At 43.3% G+C, this 18,996-nt stretch overlaps 1 protein-coding gene and 1 pseudogene across 7 annotated transcripts in view; one reads left to right on the plus strand and one right to left on the minus strand.

Moving 5' to 3' along the window:
- Igf1 (insulin like growth factor 1) overlaps window positions 1-12,859 on the minus strand; it is a 72,816-nt gene extending 59,957 nt beyond the window's left edge. The window contains exons 1-3 of one of the 7 annotated variants that reach the window (XM_037196859.1): window positions 12,630-12,859; window positions 12,231-12,312; window positions 6,951-7,107 (exon numbers count right to left, since the gene is read on the minus strand). In XM_037196859.1, coding sequence (XP_037052754.1) covers window positions 6,951-7,107; window positions 12,231-12,293 — 220 coding nt within the window. In that variant the 5' untranslated portion in view covers window positions 12,294-12,312; window positions 12,630-12,859. Of the gene's footprint in view, window positions 1-6,950; window positions 7,108-10,340; window positions 10,530-11,194; window positions 11,299-12,011; window positions 12,163-12,230; window positions 12,577-12,629 lie in introns of those variants that run through there. The other 6 variants (XM_037196860.1, XM_028880293.2, XM_037196862.1 and 3 more) reach the window with 6 other exon arrangements.
- On the plus strand, window positions 8,699-8,841 carry LOC114700651 (annotated as a pseudogene).
- Window positions 12,860-18,996: the final 6,137 nt, after the last annotated feature.

Genomic DNA, 18,996 nt, shown 5'->3' on the forward strand with positions numbered 1-18,996 from the left:
AAGAACACTGAAGTCATATAATGCTCAATCTCGCTCTTGGACCCTACCATGTCTACCGCCACTGTTGATGTGAGACCTTCTGATACCATGGTCTCTAACAGCCTGTTGAGATACTCATTGCACAGATAGAGATCATGTGTTCCAACCCACTGGCTGTTCCCACCTCTCTATGGCTCCCACCGTGCATCATAGTACTTCATAACTTTTGCTACCACTTTCCCAGTATCCCACAAGAGATGTTTGGTCCAACTAAATAGCCTTTTGGTAATTCATTGTGGAAAACAAACAAACAAACAAACAAAAACCTTCCAGACTAAAAGCTGCAAGAAAGGAAACATTTGAGGTTTTCTGATAGAGGAAGAAGAAAATGCAACCACTGAGTGATAGGTAAGGCTTCCTGGTGCTCACAGGAAAGGGGCCATGTACTGTCTGAGGGGGTCAGGGTGAAACTTCTTGTACACTAGTTATCTCTAATCAAAGGAAATTTTTCCTTTTTACTCTGAGGAAATCCCTCAGGTATTTTCTCAATGGTCCCAGGGGTTTATTACATGGAACATTCCCTCCCAGGCCTCATTTCAAGAAAATGTTGAAAACCAGCTGCTTTCTACAAAGGCTCTTACTCCTTATTTTCCAGAAGATGTCTGTGATTTGGGGAGCATTTCCCTAGACTACAAAACTGTTCAAGGGACCAAATGAACATATTGCATATAGACAAGAAGCTGCAGGTCTGGTTTTTTGGTCCATCAAGTTTCAAAATCTCCATACCTTTCATTTCATTGTGTGTGTGTGTGTGTGTGTGTGTGTGTGTGTGTGTGTGTGTGTGTATGTGTGTGTGTGTGTGTGTGTGTGTGTTGTGTGTCTATTCTGTGCGAGGTGTCTTGTCACTTACATGTCAGACTAGCTGGACTGCAAGCCTCTAGGGCTTTTCCCATCCCTGCTTCCCACATCTCCTTATTAGAACACTAGAACTGTAGACTTGTGTTCTTCATACTTGCGTGACAATGTGACCTGCTGAGCATTTCCACAGCCCATATCTTACACTCCTTATTTGTCTAATGCAATAATCATCTTTGCCTGTCAAAATGGGCATAGAGACAAAATGGAAGAGCAAATGGATTTTGAAAAAGTAAATGTGGTGCAAGCAAATCATTTTTCTTGTCATCAATACTAAGATGATTCCCATAACTGTTACTACCAGTAATTTTATCACTTGCCCCAAAGTGGAAAAAATGTGAGTGCAGAGCTAACTAGACTTTTCAAAGATCTTATTTTTCCACTCAGGTGGATTCTGCACCTGAGTCAAAGGAGAGAGTGAAATAAATGTCCTAGCTAATGAGTGTGATACTTCTATGTGCCAGCCACCATTCAAAACTACGATTATAATCCATTAGCTCATTTAACCCTAATATCAACACTATAAGGAGGTCCCATTTTACAAATGAAGAAATTGAGGCACAGTGTGGTTAAGGAGCTTGCTCAAGGTCTCCAAGAGTAAGTTGCAGAGCTAAAGCTCAACCCTGGATTTTTGGCAAATGAGGCCAATATTTTTGCCCTTGAACTCTTCATTCTCCTGTTTATAGTACTCCATCCAGGAGAAGGCAGTCTTAACATGCCATAAAATGGAAAACTATTTTCTAATTTCACACAGAAACGATTATTTTCTTAGTCCCACAGACGAGTCTTCTTGGGTCTATTTTAAAAAGTAGTAGCAAGCATTTGTGGGTCAAGATAAAAGCCCAATGCCTTTTTTTTCAAACCATATCTGTGGCTTATTAGCTCCATGTAAAAATAAGGGCAAGGTTATAAGGTCAATTCCAGATGTATCAATTTCAAAGAGAATAGTTTTTCCATAGGCAGTGACCGCACTTACCCCTAACGTGGACCAGCACTCACACAAATGCATGCCTGGCATCCCCAGATGGGTGCTGTGTAAAGAAACGCATATGGATAAAGCTCAGAGTCCACACTGGCCCCAAAGCAAAGCTAGTGGTCTCTATGTTTCTTTTTGAATACTCCATTCTTCTTCAGTTGGACAGACTGTATCTAATGGGCTGCCAAAAGGCTTTGGGTAGATTCATAGGGTCCTCTTCCATGCTAATGAACAGACTTCCTCCCTGCTTCTGAAAGTCGAGGCAAGGTGAAAAGATGACAATCACCAGACAGTCCTCGGTAACAGAGAGAAATGACAACCTTGGGCTTATGACCTGGGAGTTTGTGGCCATGTCTGAGTTTCTGTTCTGTCCTTGGAGACCTAAGGCCCAAATTAAAATATAGCAGAGCAGCTGGCTCTCATTTCTTGAAGTGAGCGGATTGCCTACCTTTGGGGACCAACCGAAATGATGTCAAGAAGACAAAAGAAGCTAAATATTCCTGGGTCACTAGTTAAATCCAGGGTTCTCCTTTCTTCAATAGCGTGAACGCTTGTTGCTCGCAACCTAGAGGTCGTCCATTAAAGTTAAAAGTCATTTACTTTAACAACCCTGCCCCCCTGCTTTATAGACAAGGACATATCAGCCCAAGAAGTTTAAATGCCGGCCAAAGTCACACAAATAATGATTGACAGGTCTGGGGGTAGTTTTCTGAGCTCTGTACATCAAAGGAAAGAAGCCTGAGTTCATAATAATAACCCAAACTTTAGGAAGGTTTGTGAAATCAATAACAATGAAAGCTAATTGAAAAGTTTCACTTCAACTCTTTAAAAACAGTATGCTTTAACACATGAAGGATGTCGTTGGTTTATTCAGATCTGCTCTTAATAAGCATGCATTGTAGGGATGTTTTACTAAAGCCATAAATCTGGGTAACAGAAAGGGTTTCCAACTTTCTTTTCTAATTGATTTACTTCTCCTTCCCCCAAGACTGCCTGAGGTCAAGCATATATAGCTTATTTAAGGGACTGTTTATAGACTCTTAAACTATAAAGGACCCCAGAACCTCTCTTTCTTCTGGTTGTTCTTAATTGAAACCATTCAAGGTGGTTGGTTGCCTGTCAACTTCTTAAATACCTCAAAGGGGAAAAATTCCAGAAGTCCCCAAACAGCATCTTAAAATGGTTATAATCACCATAGTTGTCAAAAGTTATACCTGTGGCAAGCTTAACTTTTCCCACTTTGTTTTACCCATGCGGGGTGCTTCAGACAAAACAAAGTTATAGTGGGACCTCTTCTGTGTGTGTTCCAGCACATGGGTGAGTTAATACAGAGCTCTTGCCTAGTGAGCTTTCGCTTCCACAATGGCACCCCACTCCTCACAGGACCAAGACAGCGTAAGCCTGATTGACACGCTCTGTCTATGGTACATGGGGAAGAATTGAGCTCTTCCTTGGGTTCTTCATTTTGTAAACTGTCTGGGGGAAGATGCGTTAATTTTGGATCAACTGTTCTACTTCTGCTAGAAGATATTCACACACCATCATCCAGAAGGTTGTGTCTGCTGCGCTCCCACAGAACTTGGGCTAGAGAGGAATACACACTCATTTACAAAATTGGGTCAGTCTACACAAAGCAAGAATTACCAAACAAACAAATGAAAAACTTACTTACAACAATTCTTACAGGATTCAAAACCCCTCCTTGTTAAATATTTTGTATTATCCAAAAAATAAAGATGGAGGCAGATTTCTTTCAGATGTTTAGATATCATCCCCAGATCAGACACTTCCTTCCACTATTAAGAGAAATATATACTTCCAAAGTAGAGTTGAAACAGGTTAAAATAAAATGGTATGGGTACAAAAAACAAACTTTGGAAATAAGAGGAAAACTCAGTAAGTGTCTTGGAGGGACAGCCATGTAGAGAGTGCTTCCCTTTAAAAGGTGCTTTGATGACTGTAAATGCTTAGGGCTGACTTTGCTACACACAGTAAATCTTAGGGGATGGAAAGGAAACTCAATAAAATTTGTTGACAACAGTTAATGCCTCTAAGAATAATTGGCTCAGGAACAAAACAGACCATCAATGTAGCTTGGGGATGGCCAAAGTACAGCTTCTAAGTTCTTGTTGGAATACATACATTGCATTCAGTGGGGGCAAAGTGAAACAGTTTCATCAAATAACTGGATAGGCATGAGTTGAGAAGCCTGTCCCCAAATATTTGGCAGTTATAATTCGTCGTGGTCCTTACTATGAGGGTTCCACAGAAGCAGTTCTATTATGTTTACTTGAATTCAGTCATGCCAATTTAAATTTATAAATACCAGCAACTACTGTATCAGTCAGACATTGAACTTGACCCCATCTTCAAAAATAAATAGCTATGGCTATTTGAGGGGTTCACTCAGAGGGCAGAGTTTCATGAAAACATGCAATACGTGAGATGGGTATTTAGGGAAAGCATTAAGAATATACACTTTTCTCCCATGTTTTTTTTTCTCCTACAGCATATGATATGCACACTTTTTTCCTAACCTCTGTCTAGACTCTTGCTCTAAAGGCGAGGTCAGTGAGTCTCTCATTCATCTCTGGGCATTTTGGTTGTATCTTCTGCTACTGCCCGGCAGATGCTCCCCCAGTGTTCTGAAGTAAACTAAACCAATCGAAAAGAACCAGCTTTTCTCAAGTAGAAGGGTTGTGGTATTGAACACAAAGCTATCAAGAATACCTTTGTGCTTAAGGAACAGAGGCAGGCAGGGGATTTAGCTTAGATCATAAGGCAGAATATGATTTTAAAAAAGAATGAAATACTCTTAATGACATAATTGGCTATAGCACATGTTTCACAAAGCCATTTTTTGTCCAGAATTCTTTTATGATATTTTGTCACTTGTCTTATTTTGTTTTGCCAAAATCATGGTAAATACACATTACCAGTCTTCGGCTTTAAATATTAAGTGGCTATATGGATTCTTTTCATTTTGAGTTATTAAGTATAAGTTAAACACATTTACTAAAATTTGATCCTTGTAGTGATCAGATGCAAAAACCTTTTTAGTGCATTAAAATTGGTTTCCATTGTCAGGTTTCATTGCTCAAGTGTCTGTGTGAACATATAAAAGTATTGGCCAGTTATCTAGTGTTGATTCATTATTTCTTGTCTTAGTTTTCATTATCTACTGCAAACATCACAGGCATGGAAGAATCCAGTAGTCGTGGACCATACATGGAAATCCTGGAGGACATCACGATGAGTTTTACAGTTCCACCTGGCACTAAAGAGAGAGCACGTGCAGGCTTGGGAATGATCAGTGAACCGGATGAAAGGAACTTGCACAAGTGGGTTACCAAGGCAAGACCAAGTCCTTGGGAACCAGAGGTGAGAACTGCTCATGCTTTCCAATGTGAAAACGTGCATCAGTGGTAGCAAATTATAGAATGATCACAACTCATTGTTTGTCATGTTGACGACTCATAGCCACCTTCTCTAGAACATTTTTAAAGATGAAGCAAGTCTGGTATTAAAAAAAATCACCCACCCAATAAATTTATTCATTTACCCTGCAACAGAGAACTAGATGAAACTATTTCATTGCCAGAATTTTTAGTGAATGTATTAAAATAAAGGACTGACAGGAAGCACAAAGTGGACATTTTCCCCATTCCAACAGCTAAAAGCATGTTTGACTCTTTGATGATATTCTGTCACTTGTCTTTTTTATTTTATTTTGCTAAAACCATGGTAAATGAGCATTACCAGTCTCCTTAGTACTTCCCTCACCCATCTCCAGACTTGTATGCATAAACTTTTGCCTCATTCTTACACACACACACACACACACACACACACACACACACACACACACACACGTGCACACACGCCCCCCATCTACCACCCACCACCCACCATCATCCACCACCACCCACCTCCACCCACCACCACCCACCACCACCCACCACCACCCACCACCACCCACCACTACCCGCCACCACCATTACCACCTGCCTCAAAAGAGACTTTGGAATGTGAATCATACAAGAGCTACGCAAAGCTTGGTGGGTCACTGAGGTAATCTGTTTGCACGTGAGTGATAGGAACCCTGAGGAATGATTCATGCCCCAGTTTCTTGGAACTCTTTAAACTTCCAAAAAAATGTACAGAGTTCACATCTGTCTCTCGGTTTTCCACTGCATTATAATGTGCTGCGAGATGGAGGTGTGTGGGGTGGATTGTTTTCAAGTGATCCCTTGCCTTGGTAGTCATTGACTTGGTGTGTGTTATTTACAGACATGGACTCCTTTGTCTCTTTTTCACAGACTGTTGACTTTCTTATTGTCTGAGACCTATTGATAAGATATGCGATGCTGAATTTTTCAAAGAGTCCTCTCCAGGTGGATATGACACCCAGGGAAGAACTACATCAAAGGGAAGTAGTGACAAAATATCAAGGTCAATTTCCAAGGAGATCATTTTGTTATGCCACTCCAGTGTGCAGTTAGAAGAAGCCTCTATATTTACAAACATGTCTTGGCAAAGATCACCTTTTGTCCACTCCCGGTGACTTTGTATCACATGGAGACATCTAATTTGCTCTCCATTTAATTTATTTCTCAAGTTCACATGAATTTTGGGGTGGGGGAATCCTTATCATTTTATTATAGATCACAGAACACTCAAAGTAATCCTGCATGTCTTCCAGATGTTTATATATGCTCCCAAAGGTCTAAGAACAAAACCTCCTATCCTCCAGGGCTGTTCTGTCCTATTCTTCATTAGCAAGGATAGGAGAATGGGGGTAGACCATAAGCTGGAGAAACGCCCAAGAGGAAGCAGTTAAAGCCAAACTCTTAAGGAAGAAAATTCCACCCTAAATCTCCCAAACCCGCCAAAGCCCAGCTGCAATGCTATGCCTACATTGAGGGGAGGAATCCTGGGCTGAGGATGGCTATCAGCCATGGCCAGTCATTCAGTTATTCACACAGTCCCTGCAGGTGTAAATCCACAAACCCGTATACTGTAGAACTGTTGTAGTAGCCCAGAGAAGGGTGGTGGGAGTGGGTGCGGGAGAGTTACTCACTGAAGTAAAAGCCCCTCGGTCCACACACGAATTGAAGAGCGTCCACCAGCTCAGCTCCGCAGAGGGTCTCCGGTGCCGCTGTGGTAGAGCTGGTGAAGGTGAGCAAGCAGAGTGCCAGGTAGAAGAGATGTGAAGACGGCATGATGTGTACCTTTATCTGCCAGAGGGGAAAAAAGGAGGATCAGGTATCCTTCTGGGTCCAGAAAGGGTGGGACAGGGATGCACGGACTCAGGATTTCCTTGTTATCACTCATCAAAATTCTCTGGCCTAGAAGAGCAATGTGGCATGAAGGGCCCCTGCGGGTCCTGGCCTGAGTCTGTCTTGACATCAGACAACCTATGTTTAGTCCCTTTGATCTCCAGAAGTTTTTATGAGTTCCTATTACAAATAAATGGGGTAAAGGGGCCACAAACATTTACTGGGTGACAAAGGATGGCAGTTATTTCAGTGGGGGATTCTCATGCAATTCTGAGAGCCTGATAAAACATCTCAATTATCAAAAGTTCAATTTGCTCAGCTTTGTGCTCAAACTGTTTTCATCTAAATGCTCTAAAACATGGCTCTCTGCAAATCACATATATTCATTATATTTATTATTGATCAAAATACTAAATTAACTGGGCCATCATTTTCTGCCAATAGATTACTAAGCTACTACAGTGGCCAGAAAGGTATTGTGAAAATACATCATTACAGCTTTTCAGAGGGCGAGGGATGTGAGGGAGGGAGAGAGAACAAGAATCGGGGAAGAGGACGAGGTGGCTCACCTGAGAACATCAGCAGTTAACCCTGCCACAAGTGGGAAGCAAACAAGCAATTCAGAGAGAGGAAGAACATGAAGACTTAGGAATGAAATTGTCTCTCGCACAGCACAGTGACAGAAAGATCCGATGCTTTTCCTTAAACACCATGAAGGTCATAGTCTGGACCTCTATAGTAAATGCAGGATGACAGGAGAAAGTCACGATGCCTTTATTTGTTAACTAAAGGTTTAGGTGAGGAGAGAGCCTTCAAGAAAAAGACTCCAAAATGAGGGGAAACCTTTTGTTTGTTGCTGCTGCTGTTCCGCTTTGGTAATGGAGCATGAGCAGTTACGGTTTTAATGACATCAGGCTGAGGTGGGAAATCCGGCACGTCTTGCCTCTACTGATTATTCTCTGCCCCTTTGGGAGACATTTCTAAGTCCTGGGTGCTGGATTCAGGGCCTCTCAGGAAGAAGGGGCCAATGACCTACTCCCAGACAAGGCAAGCAACAGATTCTGCTCTGGCCGGCTCCTCTCCAGAAAGCCTGGGGAGGTTTAGAAGCAAATGTCCATGTTTTATGGCTGCCTGGGGAAGAGGGTCTCTAGTTTCTGTGCCTGCCTGGGAAAGAGTGACAAGTGGGAAAGGAGAGGATGGAGGAAGGTCAGGGGGGTGGAAATCATTTTCTGAGCTTTAACAGGAAATAAAATAGTGCCTACATTCTGAAGTCCCTCTCAAGTCCACCATCAGAAAGGTCCATACAGACAGTGATTTTCTATGTGCAGAGCACTGGACCTAAATCATGCAGGAGGCTTTTCTTGAGCAACAGGAATTCTGACTTAATCTCCGGGAGGCATTTATGCATCATTCTATCACTTTTATAACAAAATCTATCAAGGGACCTCTGGTTGGCACAAGTTAGTCAGTGGCTGATAGCCAAATGGCATCCCTGCCAAAGTCGGGGTTCCTGTGACTCAAGTCTCTCTTCATTCTAAGAAGCAGACACATCGCTTCTCGGCCTTTTGGCTAAGATCAAGTGTAGAAGCAGACACATAGGAAGACAGACAAATAGTTTTCCATATTGCTGCTTGTGGAACCAGCATGGACTTTCTTCTAGGAAGACTCCCAAGGTGAACAGCTTCACCTCTTTCAGATACGTATGCTTTCAGCAGCATGGGAAGAGTCACCAATGTGTTACTAGGTAGCCTACTCTATGAAAGGGGTCATGGAAATACACTGGAAGCTATATATTTTAAAAGAGTTCTTTTTGAACCTCACGGTTGAGGAAAGTTCATTCAACCCCACCTGGTTTGGAGAATGAGACCTAGACATTTTGTTGATGACCACTTTCCCTGTCCTGGGTGAATTCTCAACTTAATGGTTCTGCATCCCTGGCAAATTTTGCTCCATTATTTTAAACAAATTTCCAATTTTGTGGCTAGATCTTCAGTTTAGCATTTGGAGGGGGCAAGGAACCCAAGTCCCTGATTCCTGATAGCACCAGATAAATATTTAATAAGTGCTGTAAAGCAGCTCTAAAGGAAAGGAACACCCTCTACTTACAGATCATCATGAAAGAGGGCATGCAACTATAAAGGACGTATGACCTCAGCTAAGGCCTTGGTACATTTCCTCAGTAGGACTTCAGCATGGAAGCTCTCCATCTCTACACAACCAAAGGCACAGGATTTCCTAGAAATTAGCTAATATCCACTCACTTCTCTTAGTTGTAAAAAGAATGAAGGGGAGTTTCCCCTTGAGCATTTCTCATGGAAACCTGACCAGATCCGCCCCAACAGGGCTCCATGGCTCTTTGTGAAAGGGCAGCCCTGTAATCCCCATAATTGGTCTTAGGACACATCCCTACACGCTGGCAGCAGGTCAGCTCTAGAATGAATAATACTCCAGCAGACCCATTTCTGAAACACCGCCCCCTATCCCTGCTGGGTTTCAGATAGTGCTGAAGGCCAGCCACCTGCAGTGGTTAGTTTGGACCAACTCCACAGGAACTATTACTCAATCTCACAGCCTTCGTAAGCTTAGACTGTCATGAGCTGTCACGAACTACATTTTAATAGTTATTTCAAGTCCAGCAAGACATATACATCTCTAGACTTTAAAAACTGAAAATTGCTTTAACCAATTTTTCCTTTCTTTTCTGCATGGAATTATACTGAAAACACTGTCTGATAAATACCAGTACTTACAATTCTAGGACCTCTGGTACATTTTCCTTTAGCTCAGACACTAGTCCAGCACACCCACAGAGAGTCAGAGTTTATCACATCATGTTCCCCAAACAGAAAACAATAACGAACTTGCTTAGGAGCTAAGAAAAGTTCCAAATAAGTCTTCCCATATGTTCTCCATTATTTCCTGGGCCCCTTATTTCGTCAACCACAAGGAAAAGGAGTAGAGAGGGGTCAGGGGTGTGATAGGAAGAGGTCAAGGAAGAGCCTGCGAAAGACAGGGCAAAAAAAACCCAATCCCTAACCTGGAACACTTTCCTCAAAGACCATCCACAAATCCACGTTTCCAAAGCCCTTCCCGTGTTAAACAAGTGGGATATCAATTGATTCCAGATGTCTGGATGACAGCGAAAATGCCCAGCAGAAGGGTGAGGGCAATAGACATGAGAAGGTACTCACTGGAGGTGCAGTCATTTTGGTATGTCCCAGGTCTTTTCACAGCAGGTCAGGGTGGGTATTATGAGGCTGATGTGAATAGAAAACTCAGGACTTAAAAACATGTGCTGTTTTGTGGGTGGGGTTTGTGAAAGCATCTAGTTACATTTGGACACCCAGGCAGGTATGCTATGAGCCTGGGTAAACTGCCTTTTGTCCATTCAAACCATGAGCAAGCTGCACAGCTGGGAGTCGAGTCACCCCCCCCACTCCCACCCTTTTACCCCTCCCCCACTCCCCCCCCACCCCTTGCCTCCCTCCCTCCTAGTGAAGCCACTGATTTCCATTGTATGGCTATCTATCTCAGCTACCCAGAATAGTGAGTGATCCAAGTTCCAGCTCCTTGCCTTCCTCCCCCACCTCCCCCTGGCTCCAGCACTGGGAAATACCTTGAGACTCAAGAGTACAAAGCCAGCCTGTGCCCTGTGTGCACTGCTCGAGGCAGTTGACCTGTGCTCATTGAATTACATTTCAAAGACCGCCACACAGCAGCTCCCTCCAACCATCTCCTGCTGCAAGCACAGGAAAAAAGTTGAAGCATATTGCTAGCACCACTTCTGAAATGTTCTGCAGCCCCACCATGGAAAGAAAGTTCATTTGGAGAGGATTTTCCAAACTTGCAATGAATGCCGAGGTAACATTCCACGGTTTCTTGGACGAGCCTTTTAAATAGGGAGACGCAATCCCAGCTGCCAGACCACACAGCGTATATGAACGCTGACTTCATTCCTGTAAGGTGGCTGGAGCCTGTTGGCATCTCAAGGATGCCAGAATTAAGTGCTTGACAAGGTTGTCTCCCTAACTCCCAAGCCACTTACTTGCCTAAGAAAAGTCCTAGCGACGGCGTTTGAAAGCAGCAGAGAAACGCTGCACTCTGTGGCTGGGATCTTTTATGAATTAAACCCTCCGGCAACTGCCTCCAAGGAGCCAGCGGCAGCGGCTTAAAAGTGCTTGCAAATTGAAAAAACACAAGTCTGGAAGGATATAATTTTGCTGAGAGTGGAAACTTGAACTAGACCCAGTGATCGGAAAGGAGAAGTCAGTGCGTTGACAGCGGCAGCCGCAGCCAGATTCACCTAAAGAGACTTTACCGCACCCCGTGCAAGAGCCGAGGCTTGCAGCTCCAAATCCAAGCCCAGACTCAGTCCACGAAAGTCCCCTTCCAAAGAGAAAAGTTGGACAGGCAGCCGCCAGAACGCGCCTGCTTTCCGAGCTCAGCGTGGATCTGTTTAAATTTTCTGAATATGCAAAGACAGCAAGTTGTCTAAGCGCTCTTTCTCAGAAAAGCAAATTAAACTTCACTTTAACTTTGACTTTCTGGGCATAAGTGCCGAGAATTCCCGATTCTTGGCTCCAAAAAAAGCATATTTAAAAAGCTTTCCTATCGTCTAAAATGTAACTTTTAATCTATGACATGCCTCGTACATAAAGTCCTGACGAATTACACACACAGAGAGAGAGACAGACACACAGGAACATGGTCTTAAAAAGCAAACGCCTGCACCTGTGAAAGAAAAAGCAAACCCAAGTTCACATGCATGCTTTCGAGCCCCGAGCCATAGGCAAGATTTAAAGGAACCTCTTTAAAACGGCAGCGCGGAAGCCCTGTGGAAGTGGAGGGTTTAGCGTAAGTACCTTGCAATAGTTTCTACCCGTACAGATATCTCTGCAATTGCATTCATCTCCCGGAGCTCTCTTCACAGCTCACACAGAACTGCACATTCAGCAATTTGTAAATAACTCCCAGTTCTGAAACAATGCAAATTCTAACGCGAATAACAATCCCAGGCAGAAGAAAACAGCGCACAGCTTAAATACAATTCCCCAAGAGTTCAAAGAATAAGAGATATTTACCTTCAAGAAATCACAGAAGCAGCACTTGAATAATTGAGTTGGAAGACTGCTGATTTTCCCCATTGCTTCTGAAGTACAAAGTCTGAAAATGAATTGGTGAGCAGGAATAATGAGGCAAAAAGAAATCCAGAGAGATGGGAGATGTTAGAGGAGCAATGTCACACTTCAATTTTGAGGACTTTATTCCATTGCGCAGGCTCTATCTGCTCCGAATTTAGCAGTGACAGTGAGATTTAGCAAACAGAAGAGGGATTTAGAGAAAATCCTCACATTTATCTACAAAACACAGACACTGTAGACAGGAAACAGCTGGGGGAGCTTTCGCCTCCTCTCTCTCCCTCTTCTGGCAGAGTTATCGAGTAAGGACTTTTTTGGGCACGGTGACAAATAACATCATACCTTTGCTTTTAAAAACTGGAGCACAGAAGCATTTTTTTTTTCCCTTAAAAGAATGTGTGTTACTGTCAGGGTTAGCAGACATTAAATACTGATGCTGCCATAGGAAATAGGGTCTGGTCTCTGATTAACTTTCCACAGGGCAGGAAGGTACACATGCCCGCTAATACACCTTACCAGGATTAGAGGATCTAAGTGGGACAGGGGGGCGATTTTAGATTTTAGGGCAAATACAAAATTTGAAAAAAGAAGAAAAAGGGAAGAGAAGATCATCTCCAGAAAGTCTAACGATGTTAACCCTGAAATGACCAGGCTAAACTAGTTTGAAGCCAGCGCTCCGGTGACCCCTTGTCCTAGTTGCTAAGCGAGGGGAATGATCTCATTTCCTAAAACCTATAGACAGGCAGGCGGCAGTGGGCTGGCTCCCATTAGGACACTGTATCATGCTTTGTGCAGAGAAAAAGACTATGCTGAGCTCTGGAACCAACTGAAAAATAAAAAGATCTTATTTTTCAGCAAAGCTGTCACCTCTGTAACCCCAAGGAAACAGTATATGAGGGACACACTGGTTCCCTGTTGGCCATATTTTTCTGCATAACTCTGTGTGTGTGTGTGTGTGTGTGTGTGTGTGTGTGTGTGTGTGTGTATGTTTGTGTGTGTGTGTGTGTGTGTGTGTGTGTGTGTGTGTGTGTGGTAACTGTGTTTTCTTTCTCCATTTTTTTTTTTTTTGTGTGTGTGTATTCCAAATAATACCAGCTGGCTAGCAATACCCTCTCTAGGGTTATGATGTCATTCAAATCCCTCAACTGGGTAAGTGGCTGGCAGCATGCTTCCAGCCAGCTGCTTCGCTATTTATAATGTATACTTGCCTTTGCCGTAGAGAATCAAGTTCTGATCTTTTGTTGACATGGTTTGTACCTATTTCTCAGTGGGTTTGAGAGGGAATAGATAAGAAGGTGAATTATGAAAGAGGATTACAAAAGCCCAGACCAGACATTGTGCTTCCCGTGGATGTCTCTCTAGGTGTGGTTTCCCAGGAGAGATGGAAATGAGCCTGACTTTCTTCCTGGCTCTCTCATGACTCTCCGGGGAGGGGGGGGGGTGGTTATGAAGACACTGACACATCATTGGAGACAGAGGTCAGCTGGAAACTATACACTGCCTCGTTATACTGCCCGGGGCTGGAAATCTGCTCGGAGAGGTGGATGTCCTCAAATGAAACCAGTGTGGTTTTGCAAGGGGTTTGGACTTGTTCCAATCCTCTGTGTGGTCAATACTTGATGGCAATGTTTACCTTTCAGACACAGACATTGGAAACCTGGAGTTAGGCTGTTCCAGTGGTGGGTGATGGTAGGTGTCTTTTGATGAGAGTACCTACTGTGTGCTCAGTGACACATACCTCGAGAGAAGCAAAACAGGAGCAAGACACGGGCAGAAAGAGAGGCACCCCCCTGCCATGTTTTGAGCAGTGCAGAGTGGGAGGGGGCAGCAATTTTTCAGGGAGGTGGGGGAGAAAACCTGTTTGGGAAATCAAGAATGGGGGAGGAGAGAATGCAAGGTGAGAGGCCCGGGGCTGGTAAGCTTGACTCCGAGAACCCAGAAAACTGCAGCATCCCCAGGTGGTCCCGCATGTCTGTGGTTGTGTGGGCAATCCTGCACACAGAGGAACCCAAGGATTCCTCTAGCAAGGCCACCTGGGGCACTTGATTTACGACAACTTATGCAGCTCTTTTTCTTTTTCATAAAAAATGTGCATCCTCCTCTTAAGGACCTTGACGATGGGCATAACACGGAACCAAAGACCTGTTAAGAGTTTCTTAGTCTCTCAGGCAGGAGGATCGGGTCCAGGCCGGAGTCTTTGCTCTACCACTGGGTACCTTTTTGGGCTAGTCAGCACTGCCCAAACCTCTCCCCAGCGCAACGGCAGCGTGCTTTAATGGTCTCCATACATTCTAGAAGCTCGCTACATTCCTCCGAGTTGGTGACTCTGGCTCCTATGCTTTCTGGGCACTGTGCTGTGTGCCCTGCTGAGCCGCACTGTGTCGCGCAGTGATGCTGTGCTGTGCAGAGGAGACCACCTTATTCGCTTCCTCTGAAAGGCTGTTTTGAGGACAGAACATACACCATCCCATCAGACACTGCACTCCGGCACTGTCAACAACACAGGGACTCACTGGGTTTTATAACCCCAATTACCCTTAAAGGATAATTGAGTTTTAATTTATGTCCCAGTTTATGGCACAATCAAAGAAAACCGAATTTCAGTGCAGCGTAATTGTCATCAGCTGCGCCGTGGAAACATTCTGATGGGAACTATCAGTTTCCTATGGAGGCGGGGGGCGGCGGGGGGGAGCAATTTCCTGAAGTGATTCACATATATTTCAAACTGGGAAATCGTCCCTGTTAGCAGAGAGGGTGAGCTGGCAACAGAGCAGGGGGCGATAATTCCTGGAGAAATGTCCATCTTCTTTGTAAACTCCAGGAGTCAATTCCAAGATGAAAGGGGCCTTTACTGATGGGGTGCGGGACCTGCGTAGAAAGGAGAGCAAGGGGCGAATCTACCCCTGAAGCTCCAGGTGGTGTAAACTGAGTACCAGGGAGGGGTCAGGCCAGGAGATCCCCCTGGAGAGGCTCTCCGTGGTCATTCTGAAATTACTGAACGCTGGTTTTGTTGCCTGTCTGGAGAAAGAATCTAGCAGATATGGGAACTGTGTGCCACAGAAATAGCTAGCCGCGAAGATGCGCTCATCATGAGAACAGCCGCTCTGGAGACGCAGGCTCACAGTTTCACCTTTTGCATGTGTAATGCCTGTGAGTTATAAATAACCCTCCCCTCCAGCCGTCTACCTGAGCGGTCTATTTGCATAAAGCCGCAGCTCCAGAAGGCTTCTGACACCTTTCTTAAAAAATAAATAAAGTGAACTTGTTCATTCTCAGAAAGGGAAGGTTGCCTGAGAGCCGCCGAAAATGGGGCGATACCTGGTCCTGCCCCCCCCTCTTTGCTTGAGTCATATCCCATTTTCTCTGTGTTCCTCAGAGAGGGGTCACCTTCAAAGGTCACACTGCATCTTTGCACAGTTGGACATATAAACAATTGCTGTCTTTACTGATGTTGCTGACATTAATGTCAGTGTGTGTGTGCATGTGTGCATATGTGTATATGTATGTGTATGTGTGTATATGTTTGTATGTGTGCATGTGTGTATATGTATGTGTGTAAATGTGTGTATATGTGTGTGTCTGTGTATATGTGTGTGTCTGTGTGTGTATATGTGTTTGTATGTGTGTATAAGTGTGTGTATCTGAGTGTATGTTTATATATGTGTATGTGTGTATATGTGTGTGTGTATATATGTGTATGTGTGTATATGTGTGTGTGTCTGTGTGTATATGTGTGTGTATGTGTATATATGTGTATGTGTGTATATGTGTGTGTATATGTGTGTGTCTCTGTGTGTATATGTGTTTGTATGTGTGTATATGTGTGTGTATGTGTATATATGTGTATGTGTGTGTCTGTGTGTATGTGTATATGTGTGTGTGTCTGTGTGTATGTGTATATGTGTGTGTGTCTGTGTGTATGTGTATATGTGTGTGTATGTGTATATTTGTGTATGTGTGTGTGTGTGTGTGTGTGTGTATGTGTATGTGTGTATATGTGTGTGTATGAAAGTGGAAAAGGAATGTTTGAGGAGAGATGTATATAAAGAACAGGGAAGAGAAGAAAAAGAGAATAATGGAACACGCGATCTGAAAGCAGAAGGAAGAACTATTTAGGGCCAGGAGCGAGGAGGGGGAGGGGAGAAGAGAAGTTCTGGGTGGAGGTTTGGAGGGAGGGAGGGGCTCTGGCATCCCGAAGGCCACCATGCAGAGACCTTGGTGAAGATCTCGGTGTCGCTCTTGGATCTTTCTTTGTAGGGAAGGTTGCTCTGGCGTGCAGTCCTGTGTCTGAGGTGAAGAACTTGTATACAGAACACAGAATTTAGAGGAAAGTGATGTATCCCCAAACTCCACATGCTAAAGAGAGCGGACCCCCGCAAGGTTCTGCTCAGGAGGCTCCTCTTGATCCCAGAAAGACGTTCTCTAGCTGGGGGGAGCTGCTGAACTGCTCGAAGGGACGTTTCGCCCACAGTGAAGGGGAAATGGGAAGACAAACCCATTTGCTAAAGAAGAAATCAGTGCTTCTTTTCAGCATCAAAGTTGGATTTGATTTCTGCTAAAATGACTAAAGGACAAATATTGGAAACAGAAACCAAATCGATGTGGGTTTGGGAGCACAACAGTCCTGGTGATGGTAGAGGAGGCGTCACCGCAGGGCGTTAGCATGGGCTGGTGGAGAGAGAGAGCGTGAGGGCTCACTGCACTTGTCCCAGACTGAACAGAAAAGTGGGCAAGCACACTCCAATTCCGAACCTCAGGGCTAGAACCCACACAGGCTCTTTCCTTGGGAATTTAAAAAAGAAAAAAAATGTGGGCGCCCTCTAGTGGGCACTTTGGAAACTGCCTCTTCAATCTTCACTGGATGTGTCTGGAAGGAGTGTGTGTTTGGGAGTGGGGGACGGGTCGCGGTGGGGGTGAGGGTATGAAAAGTCCTGGATTCATAAGCTGCAGTATCTTTACTTAACTAAGCCTGTTAAATAAAGATGCATATATTCGCCTCACTGTCATTTAAAAGGGGGCGAAGTGTTGAGGGGCAAAGAACCACCGTAAACTTCACGAATGTCTTCTTCATGCTGTATGAGTCAAAATACAGAGTTAAAAGACCTAGAGTATGGAAAAGAAATGGTGATAAAAGTAAAATATTTTTTTAAAGTCATAAACCCTCTGAGTAACACGACAAGCCTTCTCAATTTATAAATAAGAAGAGCAACACCGGGTGTAGGGACTGCTAGGTAGAAAAATGATGTATTAAATGAAACCTAAATTTAGGCGCTCCCAAGTGCAGCTTGGCTTCAGGCTTCCTGTGTGCTCTTCCGGCTTCCCCACACCTCAGTCTTCAAAATGTGGGTTAGAACACCCGGGGTCAAAGACTCACTAGGTACAGATGTGATTCCATTTTTAACCCTCTTTCTATCCGGAATCTACCAAGAAGAAAGTTTCAATCTGACCTTAGTCAGCTTGAGCGCCAAGCGCCGCCCCCCCAATCTTATTTAACAAAGAGAAAGCAGATCTCAAGCCCAAAGTCTTTCTAGGTGGCAGTTTCTAGCCAGAATTCAATAATATTGATTTCATGTTACTGGTATTAGTATCTAATGCCATTAACATGAGTATTTAAGATTATTAAACTTAAAAAGTTTGTTTTAGGCATATGTTTTTAGGAACTCCTATTTAAGATAAGAGATGCTGGACTTAGAATAAACATATTATTATCTTCTAGGAATGAATTTTTTATTTTTAAAGTTGGTATACAAAGTAATGGGCTTCACTTTGTTTTTTTCATACATATAGATATCATTATACTTTGTTCTCTCTCATACATGCCCTTTCTAGTCTCATGCTACACACACACACACACACACACACACACACTACACACTGTTAAATCCAGAGTCTGCTTATAAGAACAAAAAACATGTAGTTTATGTCTTTCTGAGTTTGAATTTAAAATAAGTAATAAAGTTGAGTATTAAAACATATGTATCCAAGTCTCAAAAATATCTGTTTAAGAAAAAAATATTTAAACTAAGTAAATAGTACTATGGATGTTCGACGATTACGATAATGAATGGATGATGCATGAAAGTCTAGTAGTTGAGAATTGCACCACTTGACATGTTATTGTGTTGGGAAAAAGCAGACATAAGACAAATACTTAGAACAAAGACCATGGATGTTTAGAATGGTATCCTACAAATGAGCTAATTGCATTTCTAGATAGTTTGGATCTCCATTAGTCTCACTCGTGTTTTGGTCTGGTCTTTGGAAGGATCTGGAGATGTTATCACAAGCTGGTAGTGAGTTAGGGCTTGAAGCATAAGCTCACTTCCAAACTGGACCTCAGCAAAGGCTGTTCCATGCGTGGGCAACAGCATGAGCAGAAACACAAATGTACTTACAATATATTTTTGTTCCATTTTATAGGCGCTTAGTGAAGGCCTCAGCTTCTTTCATAGAATGAACATTAGTTATTTAATATTAATTTAAAGCAATTTAAACACCATTGCATTAGTCAGGATTCCTTAGAGAAATATAATAGATGCATGTAGGATTTTCCTTTCATGGAACTGACTTACAAAGATGTAGTGGTTTGGAATTCCAAAATCTACAAGGTAGATCCGTAGGCTGGGAAGCCAAGGAAGATTTGACGTTTGAAGCAAAGCAGTTTGATCTCACAGTTCCCTCTTTTTCATCCAAGGAGGCCAGTCATTCT

This window comes from Peromyscus leucopus, chromosome 18 (genome assembly GCF_004664715.2).
Source record: "Peromyscus leucopus breed LL Stock chromosome 18, UCI_PerLeu_2.1, whole genome shotgun sequence".
In the NCBI taxonomy this organism is placed as follows: domain Eukaryota; kingdom Metazoa; phylum Chordata; class Mammalia; order Rodentia; family Cricetidae; genus Peromyscus; species Peromyscus leucopus.